The 11,492-nt window shown below is 41.6% G+C and overlaps 1 protein-coding gene across 1 annotated transcript; it reads right to left on the bottom strand.

Moving 5' to 3' along the window:
- Window positions 1-318: 318 nt before the first annotated feature.
- Window positions 319-11,434, bottom strand: LOC116377511 (nuclear body protein SP140-like protein). Its single transcript, XM_031839157.1, has 16 exons — window positions 10,918-11,434; window positions 9,982-10,156; window positions 6,660-6,887; window positions 6,367-6,486; window positions 6,120-6,253; window positions 5,949-5,990; window positions 5,786-5,825; window positions 5,500-5,595; window positions 5,239-5,361; window positions 5,015-5,154; window positions 3,211-3,279; window positions 2,857-2,984; window positions 2,148-2,265; window positions 1,858-1,932; window positions 1,145-1,288; window positions 319-985 (listed from the first exon to the last, which is right to left on the bottom strand). The coding sequence occupies exons 1-16, from the start codon at window positions 11,059-11,061 to the stop codon at window positions 899-901; spliced, it is 1,863 nt and encodes a 620-aa protein (XP_031695017.1). The 5' UTR covers window positions 11,062-11,434; the 3' UTR covers window positions 319-898.
- Between the last annotated feature and the right edge of the window lie 58 nt (window positions 11,435-11,492).

Here is an 11,492-nt window from a genome sequence, read left to right as displayed (position 1 = left end):
ATTTGTATGCTTTAATCTCACTCACTTTCATCCTGTGCATTCTTTATCAGTAGGGCCCCTACTACATTCTGAGGGCCCCCAGATGATAGGGGACAAGAGATTTTTCTCTGTGTTGTCGCATCCCTCTTGTGAAATACTGCTTGTGATATCTTTGCAAAAACCTGCAAAATGAAATGATCTGATAAGTGAAATAGACTTCAGTATGAGACACTCATTTATTGTTTTAGGTTTCATCTTCACAGTTGTAGTTATGTTCTGAAAAATACATTTCACCTTTAAGAGGCAGGTTTATGGAAACAAGACATGGCATTGAAGATGTACACAAGATACTATTTTATTTTGAAAACAGAAATCCACAAGCCACAGATCAGAGATCGAGACAGAAAGAGAAAGTGCAAATTAATTGCACTTTAAAAGTCAAATACTGACTTTTACAATACATTCAGTTTGGAACCCTCCTCACACGTGGTGTAACACCATAATAAAAAATACATTTAAAAAACGTGGCAATAAAAAAATGTTGAGAACAACACACAGGGGAAATACTTGTTATCTGTGCTGTTTTAATCTTGCTCTGTAAAGCACTCTGGGCTGCATGATCGTATGGAAAGTGTTGAAATGTTAAACATTCGGTTATTTTATGAGTAATGAAAATAAATAGTGGGAAGAAACTATTTTTAATGCATTGTAGTAGAATTATAGATTGAAACGTGTTGTCATAATTCAAGTAAAAGTCCCTTGCATTCTCTTGATTGGGAATCATTTATTTTGGGATATTTCAACCACATAGGAGGGTTATGTTTAAAAAGATAGGTACCACAGGCATATTTACACATGCTTAACCTTTTCCCAGCCGCTTCTGAGTTTGACAACAGAACACTGCTGATCTGTCACAAGCCTATTCACTGATGTTGAGCACGCTCTTAAATTCTCTGTCAAATAACTCCTTCAGTCTGTTGCCCCTGGCGAGGAATTCAGCATTGTCCTGCAAGAGAACATAACAGACAGTTGTCACTATAAAATGTCCAGAAAGATTCATCTTAACTTTTTAAGTTCAACTGTTGATTAGCACCACATGTGAAATGATGGAAACTCCTGACCCTGCATGTCATCTAAAGGGTTTTTACTGACACTTGTCTCTTACCCGGTTGTATGAAGCACAGTTGGAGAAAATGAGCTGGACGTCGCTCACAAACTCTCCAACGGTCTGGTAGAGATTCTTCTGGAGTTTGTCTGCTATATGACCCAGCCACATCGGAGTCTGGATCACGGTGGAGTAGCCATTCAACTGAGGATGCCAAGCAGCAAATGAATGAGGTACTCAATGCTGTGCAACACCTTTGTCATTTGTTTACATCAGTTCCAGATTTGCACAAGTAAAGATGGAAGAAGGATTACAAAGTGTTTGCTCATTTGTAAATAATTATAACAATCCGCATTTTACACAACACTGCCCTGCAAATGTTTCAGAATAAAAGCCTTTTGTTAGCAAATGACGGGATTAGGCCACAGAAAGACGGTAGAGAGCTTTTATTTTGAAACAAGAAGTTAAAAATAAGGGTGGCATGTCTGTGACATGTCCTTCAGGTATATAAATCAAAACTGTAGCAATGTTGTGGATATGATAACAATATATATACTGTCAAAAGATCATTTTTACTGTGAACCTCAAGCGGAAAAATATTCGAGACCCCAAATCTCTAGAGGAGACGGAGCTAAAGCCGGCAGTGTGCCCTCTTCTAACCTGTTAATAGTTGAGGGCACTTTGACAGCTATACATTTAATTAATTGACACCATTTGTCACGAATAGCAAGGCAGCTAACCAGTGCATGGGAACGGCTGAGAGAAAGACTTACATAGAGGCATGGGTTCGCAGCAAATGTGTGTTCCTCATCAGCACTGCACAGACACAGAAGGAGATACTGGCATTGCTGTTGATGTAAGGGAAAAAGGGATGAGTGACGGCGGTGTGACAGATGGACAGGTTCAGCTTTAGTGGGAGTCAGTGTTTACGCATACACAGAATCTGACTCCGGTATATATAAAAACAGGGACAACAAAGCTGGACAAAGACGAACAAACATGTTTTACCTTTGTTCATTGTTTTTCATTATGCTATAAAGACAGAGTCACACAGTTTACTCACCAGTATGCGTTTGGATATTTGGCACAACATGGTTGCTTCTCTTTCCAGCTCCTCAGAGTATAAATACACTCGACTTGTTCTGAATATGCAGAGTGTACACATCCACAGGCCATTGTCCCTGCTCACACACACACACACACACACAAATTAAATAATCATATGTAAGATCTGACAATTATCAACCTTGAACAGAATATTGACCCCTCTTTATTTTTATTTCACCGTAACCAAATTAATCCCACTGACACAAGACGTAACATGTAACATACGTATTTAAGTGGGAATTTATTAACTTGGTTTGTATAGTTTGTCATTTAATAAGATAGTAAATTTAAACTACGCTGAAAGATGCTTCTTCCTGATTCAACCGCTGCTACTTTCATTTCAAATGAGAAGAGGAAGGCAAAGAAAAAAAAGAAAAATCACACAGCTACAATAAATTAGAACCTGGACTAACTGATTTGTTTGGTCACTTGGGGGCAGAGCGACAAAATGCTACACTATATTCACCGGCTAGTTCAGAAGTTTTCACTGAAAACAGCTGATAACGAGGTTGATGACAATGACCTAAAATAAGCGGAATTGCAGAGTCAGTTAATAATCTTCTGTGGTCTCGTCACTAAAAACAACACCTCTCACATGAAAGAAAAAACAGCGACAGATATTTGTTTTAATGTTTCGGTTGTCTCCTAGTTTGATCAAAGCTCACCGTAAAATGACGTCTTCTACATGAGGCAGGTGACATTTCTGGTGGAAGGAGCGAGGGCAGTGATCACACATCACCAACTCTTCTTCCTCTTTACAGATGCAGCACTCGTCATCGTTTTTCTCATTCTCCTGCCAAGACAGCAACTTCCGGTTACACAATTACATATCAGATACATCTGAGAGAAAGAGGTTTCTTGTTTATGAAAAGAGACTTGTAGCTGTAGCTTCTTGCGAGAGACGCAGGACTATTTAACGTCACCGAAACATCAGCTATGGCCGTCGCATTGTTTAATGCAGAACATGTGTAGAATGAGGAAATGCTGCTCGTCTGAAACTGACTGATCAACAAACTTACCAGGTCTTCGTCTTCTGGTTTGCACAGTCTGCAATTACACAGCAGAGAGTGGATCCCCAAGATGTTTGCCTGAAATAGACCAATCAACAGTGTCTTCCTCTTTGTTTCATAGTTTAGCTCTTTTCGGCTTGACAGATCCTGTGGCTCAATCTTTAGCTCCCTGGCTACGGTGCCATGTCTGACATGTAACTGCACCGTTAATGCCATGTTTCTTAATCAGACGCTAGCATTTCTCCGCTCTGTAAATTAAATGACCTCACTTTTTATGACCTGTTCTGATTTAAGTCCAAGATGGGGTAGATTTTCTTCTGCAGTCTATTGTTATGAGATATTTTTATTCTATCTTTTAACTTCATCTCTTTACTTCTAGGACTGACATTCTTTCTGCACATGGAAAGCTTTTGGAGGTGACGTTGGCTTACAGTAAAGTCATTTGGTGAACATGGGAACTTGATCTTGAAAGTGTGTGCAACTGACTGAATGACAAAAGTCACATTAAAGTTAAAGGTTTGTGATATTATTTATGCTCTGACTTTTTTCTACAATAGACATTTGATGCAATTACATTCTGTAATCATCTCTCTATGTGGTTGTTTTTTAATTGTTAGTGGCGGAGTCCGCCATCCCTGCACTGGATTCATGATCTTTATCAATACAACACAAGTCTGTTTGGCTGCACCTTAAACAGATTCACCAGTTGCTCTTCTGCTTTTTGTATCGTCGGCGAACATGGATATGACGTTGCTGAGGAGACTGGGAATGTCACTGACAAAGAGGGTGAACACTAGCGGGCCCAGGACGGAACCCTGTGGGACACCGCTATTTACTTCAGTCCAGTTTGAGAGCTCCCCGTTAACTGTTACTTGCTGTCTTGTCTTTGTCAGAAAGTTCCTGATGCATAGCAGAATATTATCTCGGATGCAGAAGGAGGAAAGCTGTGCAAGGAGGCGTTCGTGCGGGACTGTGTCGAAGGCCTTTGACAGTAGATGTCAGGAATATGACATCTACTGGTAAACTGCGGCTTAGTGCCTCCGTCCACATGTCAAGTGCCTCTAGGAGATTAGTCACTGTTGATTTCTCCGACGTAAATCCATGTTGCTGGTCACATTGGAGGTTGTTGTTTTTCAGGTGTTCTACTATTGCCTCTGACATAATATGCTCCAGGACCTTGCATACCACCGATGTCAGCGAGACGGCTCTATAGTTGGCTGGATTGGATTTGCCCTTCTTGTAGATTGGTGTCACTGTGGCTGATTTCCATTGTTGTGTTACCTTGCCGCTTGATAGGCTAGTGCTAAATATAATGCTTAGTGGGAGAGCTATGGTATCTGCCAGCTTGTTCAGGACCCAGGGATGGATCTGGTCTGGGCCTGCTGATTTGTCAGTTTCGAAGTGAGCGCAGCTTCTTCAGAACCAATTTCTAGTAGTTCCGGGTCAGGTTGAGGAATGGCGGTCACATCCTCGAATGTGAATGTATTTGCATACTGCTGATTCAGGATTTCGGCCTTGCCCATGTCATGGCAAATGAATTGTACGTCTGTATTGCGGAGGTCTGCAATATTGACCCTGGTGGCTCTTCTGCTTTTGATGTAGCTCCGAAAAGCTTTGTTGTTAGAGCGGGCTTCTTATGCGAGTTTTGTTTCAAAGTCAAAGAGCGTTTGCCATAGTATTAAACTGAACTGACTGTTACCACGGGACCCACGGCTGTCAAAATATCAACCAGGACTGAAATCTTAAGGATTACAACTTTCACTCTGTCTGATTGCATCACACAAACATGCACAGTTTAACGTATGGCGTCTACCTCTATGAGGACACTGAGCGGTTCCCCTTCATACTTGATGTCTTTCCTCCAAGAGGCATTCGTCTGACGTGGTGCCACCTCTAGGAACTCCACCGGGGTCATCCAGTTCGTCTCAGTACGAATACTCTTCCCACGAGTCCCTGGTGGTCAAAGCAAGTGTAAGCTGGTTAGTACACATTTCCTTACACATGTTTAGCTTTTTGTGCGCAGTGAGGTATAGCGACCTGACACAAATCGTTTTTCATGTAAAGTCCCCGCTACAGCTCCACATGTGACTCTGAACACCTTCCTGCCACTGTCATGGCTGGTTTTTGGCTGCTGCTCAGTCCGTTCCTCTTCTTCCTCGTCTGTTATGGACACACAAGGGAAGTACGATTACCATCACCATTGCTATGGTGACACTGGGATAGGATGCACATCGAAGGTCATTTCTATTAAAAGCAAACGTGTTTAAAACCTGAACATCACTTTGTACAGACGAGCACCTGTGACAGCTGCAGAACTTTCTTTGCTGCTTGACGAAACCTCGTCTTCCTCGTCCAGGTCACTGACCTCCTCTTCACCTTCATCTTCGTCAGACACTAAAACAAGGAGGAGGTTGTTGCTTTTTCATCAGCAGTGAAGACGCTCACTCTGCCTGTTTTTTCTCAAATGTATCATGTTGAAACTCTAAATTTCATAGATGCCGACTTAGATTAAAGCTAATTACTTTAGAGAGATGGATCTTGTAATAGTTTTCTAAAATCACAGTTTTGCACAAATACAACAAACCTGTGGTTGAGTGACCAGATGGGAACAGTGATTTCTTGGCCTAGCAGGAAGAAGAAGAAGAAGAAAAAGGACATGGCTCAGATCAGGATCACTAACAGCAACAAGACTCACTATAAAGTCGGAATGTATTTATTTATGTATTTTCACCAGTTTCTGTTCTTACCTTTTTACCTCCTTTGTACTTTGCTGCTGTCAAGTGACCGTCCTGCAGTGAAGCAAAAAAGAAAACAGAAAATAAAACGATTTTCACAACAAAAGCACGTAACACGGCGCATGTTTAAGAAATGCAAGTCTTTGTCGACGTGTATTATTCCAAATTCACTTTTCAACAAACCTTTATAAGTTGTCCCAGGGTGGTGTCCATACATCGAATGCTCAACTTCCAGTTCTTGAAACTCTTCCTCCCCGCTAACCTCTCAAATTCATTGGGAGTGAACCACTGTCTCCCGACCACAATGCACTTCTCCCCTGAAACGTTCAGAGGATGGGGGAAGTGTTTATGTCAACCATTTATCCTCAAGACAATGATTATAGTATTTATTTTTCATAATCAGATACTTCAGTCATTGAGTCTTTCATACCTTTATCCAGTCTGCCTCTGTTCAGTGTTCCCTCCTTGTCTCCACAGGTCACGGGCAGCTGGAACTTATACATGGGCCAGCTCCAAATGTTGTTCTCCCCTCCCTTCTTCAGGGGAGAGGCTGCAACACAGGGAAACAAATACTTTGACTTCTTTGTTCCAGTGAGAAACTTCTTTTCACCGAGACATGAAGAGAATCATAATTTACATAGTAATGGTGCACTTTTTCAGCAGTGAAACTTTCAACACACGGTCATGTTTACAAAAGTAAGAAATAGGTGGGGGGTGACTTACAGAAGCATATTTTCTTGGACATTTTCCTGGGAGTCATCTGAGCTGATGGACCGGCCGGCTCCTCCTCATCGACGCACACGCTCCTACTTCTCAGCTTTCTCTTCTTTTTCACTGAGTTATCTTGCTTCTCCTCTCCCTCCTCACCTTCTGAAAGCTCCTTCCTTTTCCCTTCGTCTGACTCTTCCGTTTCCGCCCTCTCTGGTAGTTGTTTGTCAAAATGGAAAGACCCTGAAATTGATGCCCGTGGATATAGTACACATCAAGTACACATCGTGGACAACTTCCAGTGGGAGAATGATGAGAGTAGTGCTGGGCGGTATACCGGTTTTAATTTCTCGTATGATATGAATTTTTCACACACCGTCATACCGGTGCACAGCCGAAACAACTTCCGTCACTCTTCAACAGGCAGCAAAATATATTGTTCATCGCTAAGGGCGCTGCGGTCGGAGCTAATTGTCTTATGTGTATTGAGAGGGCACCCTAGTTATGGTTAAAACTTTATAACAACAATTAATAACCCACAACGAACGCTCTTTAACAGAGTAAAACACCACGACACAACAGTTTGTGACACATAAACAATTTGTAACACTAATAATTGTACATTTATAAAATTACACCGCCGAATGGCATGCTGGGTACAGCTCGCTTGCTAGCTAGCTAGTCTGCTAACAGCTAGAAGAAGCTCCGTCGCTACATTAAAGAACAGAAAAGAGCGATGCAGGAGGAACAGAGAGAGACCGGAGATGCACCAGTACAATTTGTGCCCAAGAGAGGAGCTGTGTCTGCTGGTTGGAGGTTTTTTGGTTTTAAAAAATCCGACGTAGATCAAAAGACGATATATTGTGAAGTTTGTCGAGCCGCTGTTATTGCCTCTGGTGGCAACACTAGCAATTTACTCCATCACCTCAGCTGAAAACATGTGTTGGAATACGAAGAGTGTATGCGATTACGGTCCTCGGATGCTTTTTGGGGTATTTTGGTCAGACACATATGCAACGCTGATTACCGTGTAATATGTGTGGTATTTGTTATAAATGTACGTTGGTACATAGAGGGTGATAAGAAGCTGTACACGGAGGGACTTAGGACCCAGGGGAATGTAGGTGAAGGAAACAGGAAGTGAAGGAAACAGGAAGTGACGGAAGACACGCCACACAAACAGCTGTCCACCGCTCGCTGGCCGGCCGGTTTTTGTGTTAATTTTCGGCGTTAATTAATTAATGCGTTAACGCGGGGAAAAAAATTACCGTGATATACCGTGAAACCGCCAGAATCTTACAGAATACCGTGATACACATTTTTGGTCATACCGCCCAGCACTAGATGAGAGATCAAGATACAGTCATGTGCTGCAGAGAAAACGTACTGCTTGAGTTTACTTCAGTGTGACCAGTCTGCTGGTAATGGATACTTAATCATTCATTTAGTAGTGCAGTGTGCAGTATACTGATTGAGTAGTTATTAGGTATTACGTTAGTATGCAATTTTGAACACAGCCTTATTATCTAATCCAGTGCTTATCAACCTTTAACCTTTTCGTCATTGTGCCCCCTCAGCCAATGTTGTCAATGTTTAGGTCAATCCTCTCAGGTTTGCCTTCATACTAGGCCACACATGTCAAACTCAAGGCCCGTGGGCCGAATCCGGCCTGCCACGTCATTTTATGTGGCCCGCGAATCCCCAGCAAAACAAAAAAAAAAAAAATTGAAAGTTAGACTTGAAAATAAAAATATCCCCATGGTCGAAATTATGAGATAGAAAGTTGAAATTATGAGATAGCATGTTGTGAAGTATTATCACCGTGGCTGGACATTGATTACTTGTCCTCCTAACAGTCACTTGGTAACAATATGGTTAATTAGTTATTACCTTTTTTTTTAAAACAGGTGGACAGCCCGTAAAGCGGTTTTCCAACAAGTGATTGAGTTGAAAAAGATCGACAAATAATCCCAAAATGTCCACGAAGAGAAAAATTGATTCAGAGGGAAGAAGATGTAATTTAAGATGGGAAAGCGAATAAATGTCTGTGCTTCAAGGACAAAAACGGGTCTGTCTTCTGTGTTATGATGCGTGTCGGTGATGAAAGATACAATTCACGTCGGCATTTTGACACCAAACACTGAGCTAAATTTAGCCTCCAAGAAAAACATAAAATTGTCCAAGAATTAAAAGGCAGACTGCAATCACAGCAGAATATATTTACAAAAGCTACAGCCCAGTGCATGCTAAAGGTATGTGAGCAGGTGTGCTCCGACCAGATACAGACTTTTACAAATGTCAGTTTGTGAAGAAACACCATCGCAGACCGAGTTCATGAACTAGCAGCAATCTAACAACACAGCTAGCTAAGAGACGAGATACATCATCTGTCAATGTTTGTAAGAGGCTCAAGGCAGACCTGACTCTCAGTGAGGAGCTCTTGGATGTAGCTGCCATGCACGGGACGACGGCAGGGGGGGACATTAGTGATGCAGAGAGGTGACAAAAATAGCTTTGAACAAAGTTAATGTAATAAATTGTGTTTGATGATATTTGTATTTGTTATTTTCTTTAAAAGTTTGATCTTTGATAGAGTAATGTGGGTTTCTTAAACCTAAATTAAAATGATTTATGTTATAATAACAGAAATGTGCTTAAATATCATTTTACATTTATATAACTGCATGTACAATATTTTTACACTTGAATAAACAACAATCAAAAGCAGAGACAGTTATTTAACAATATGTTAGGAGTAGTTACAGTTATACAGTCTTACAGTTACAACCGGCCCTTTGAGGGAAACCATGATGCTGATGTGGCCCGGAGTGAAAATGAGTTTGACACCCCTGTACTAGGCCTACTTTGAGTGGAGCGAATCCAAATATTTCAACCATTTATCTACTGTTAGCTAACTATTATAACCATCATCCAATTCTTAACCAACTATTTTTGTGTGCAGGAGCGCAAACATATTCCAATCTAGAGTCACTCAGAAGCCCCTTTTAATACAGAGCAGCGAGGTGGAATGACGGCAACTTGAACAGGCAGTTTAAAAGTGGCCTTAGAGACACAACTCTGGTGAAGCCATTTTAGCGGCACATAGAGAAATTGTCATCTGATTGGCTCTTTCGATCGGTTCTTAAAGAGAACACCAATTTGCCATTTAGAGCAAATATCGTCCGATGGCGATCGGTGGTCGATCAATCGGAGCACCCTTATTTTTCTGTATCAGGGACCATGTACAAATAAAAACATTACTCACAAGCAAAAGGAACATAAACGTAGTGAGCAGAATCCCAATGATTAACGCCCCTGTGACCATAAAAAGACTGACCGTCCATGAGGCTGTTGCGCAGCAGTCGCAGGGCGGGATACTGGTTCAGGATGGTCTCCTCGAAGACGCAGCTCCAGAACTCTCTGACGCTCTGTGATCGTTCTCTCTCCAACCAGTCCAGAATATCATAGAGACCTTTCCTTATGTTGTCTTTACTCTTCATACGACTCACCTTCTGCAAACACACAAAAGCATGGAGAAAAGAAAGGTTTAATAGTTCGACAGTCGCCTAACATATACACTTAAATAGATTTTTTATGAATCCCTCCTTACCTTGGTTAGCACTGCTCATACTAAAGGGGAGATGTTAGAAATGTTTCTAATCTTTTATGAAGAAAATAGTGTAACAATCAAAGTAGCAAATGCTACCTTGGTCCTCAGCAACAGGGCGTGACAACTTAAGGTAACACTGAGATGTGGAGTGTATCATTCACTTCCGACTCCATTTGCATTTGACCCTTGGGGGGCCAGACGTGTATTTTCCTATTGTTAGTCTCCTCATTTGGGTATCACAGACAAGAGACTAGGGCTGCACCTAATGATTATTTTTCTGTCAAATAATCTAACAATTTGTTTCCATTAGTCTATCTAACCACGCACTTATCGATTACCCTAAAGATCTTTTTAACCACTAATATATCAATTAAAATAAAGATCAAAATAAATATCCAAGATTAATTTAATCACTGTAGCAACCTTTTCCCTGAACTGGACAATCAATATTTATATTGAAGTACTTAAACATGGTTATGAAATGGATTATTTTGTCACTGTAGCAATATGAATATAAGAAAATCAATGTCATATATTTTTGGAACAGTGTGGGGCCAGGGAAAGACCTGAAATGATTTACGTTTCATCCAAACAGGACCCGTTGAGAGTGCTCGGTGAAGATCACAACTAATGCGTAATGACGTTTCCACTTCAGCGCCTCACCTTGTATCGGTCCTCTTGGATCAGGTCGTGATCCCGGAGCTGGCTGAGAAACGTGTGCGGGTTCTCCATGCAGGACATTTCGGTTTTTTTACAGTGGAAAAACCGCAGGAGTTCCTCGTTCTTCAGCCAGTCCATCGGTTCCATCGGTGGTCAGCGCAGCTACCCCACTCCTCTGCAAAAAAAACAAAAAAAAAAAACACCAGGCCCAGAGAGACCACAGCCGCTCCAGATGTTTTGTAGATGTTTCCCCCAAACGGTGGCACTAAATAAAGTGCTTAGGACAGGCTCCCTGCGCTGTTTCACCACGCAGCGAGTCCCTTTGCGTAAAATGTCCTGCTCCACAGGATTTGAACACAGCGAAACTAAAAATGAGCACCAACAACTTCCCCGTTCTGTGCCAGAAATCACAAACAAGTAGCAGATTTACAAAATGGGCGGAAGTCCTTCCATGTCCGATTCGGAGCCTCTCTCCTAGATTTCTCGGTTCCTCCTTTCGTCAAATGGTATCCGGCCCTCGGCCGACTGGCCTGTTCCGCCCATCGGTCGGTGACGTTTAGAAAGTAAAAGTATTTTTT

This window comes from Anarrhichthys ocellatus, unplaced genomic scaffold (genome assembly GCF_004355925.1).
Source record: "Anarrhichthys ocellatus isolate YVR2014 unplaced genomic scaffold, GSC_Weel_1.0 scaffold1344, whole genome shotgun sequence".
NCBI lineage: Eukaryota > Metazoa > Chordata > Actinopteri > Perciformes > Anarhichadidae > Anarrhichthys > Anarrhichthys ocellatus.
The sequence above is the reverse complement of the archived record's forward strand: the minus strand, read 5'-3'. Positions and strand labels throughout refer to the sequence as shown.

Coding starts and splice junctions, on each gene's coding strand:
- LOC116377511 (XM_031839157.1), bottom strand. CDS start 11,061: ATGGAACCGATGGACTGGCTGAAGAACGAGGAACTCCTGCGGTTTTTC. Junction 5,362..5,499: donor AAGTTCTGCAGCTGTCACAG/GTGCTCGTCTGT, acceptor TGTCCATAACAG/ACGAGGAAGAAGAGGAACGG. Junction 5,155..5,238: donor TGAAAAACGATTTGTGTCAG/GTCGCTATACCT, acceptor TTTGACCACCAG/GGACTCGTGGGAAGAGTATT.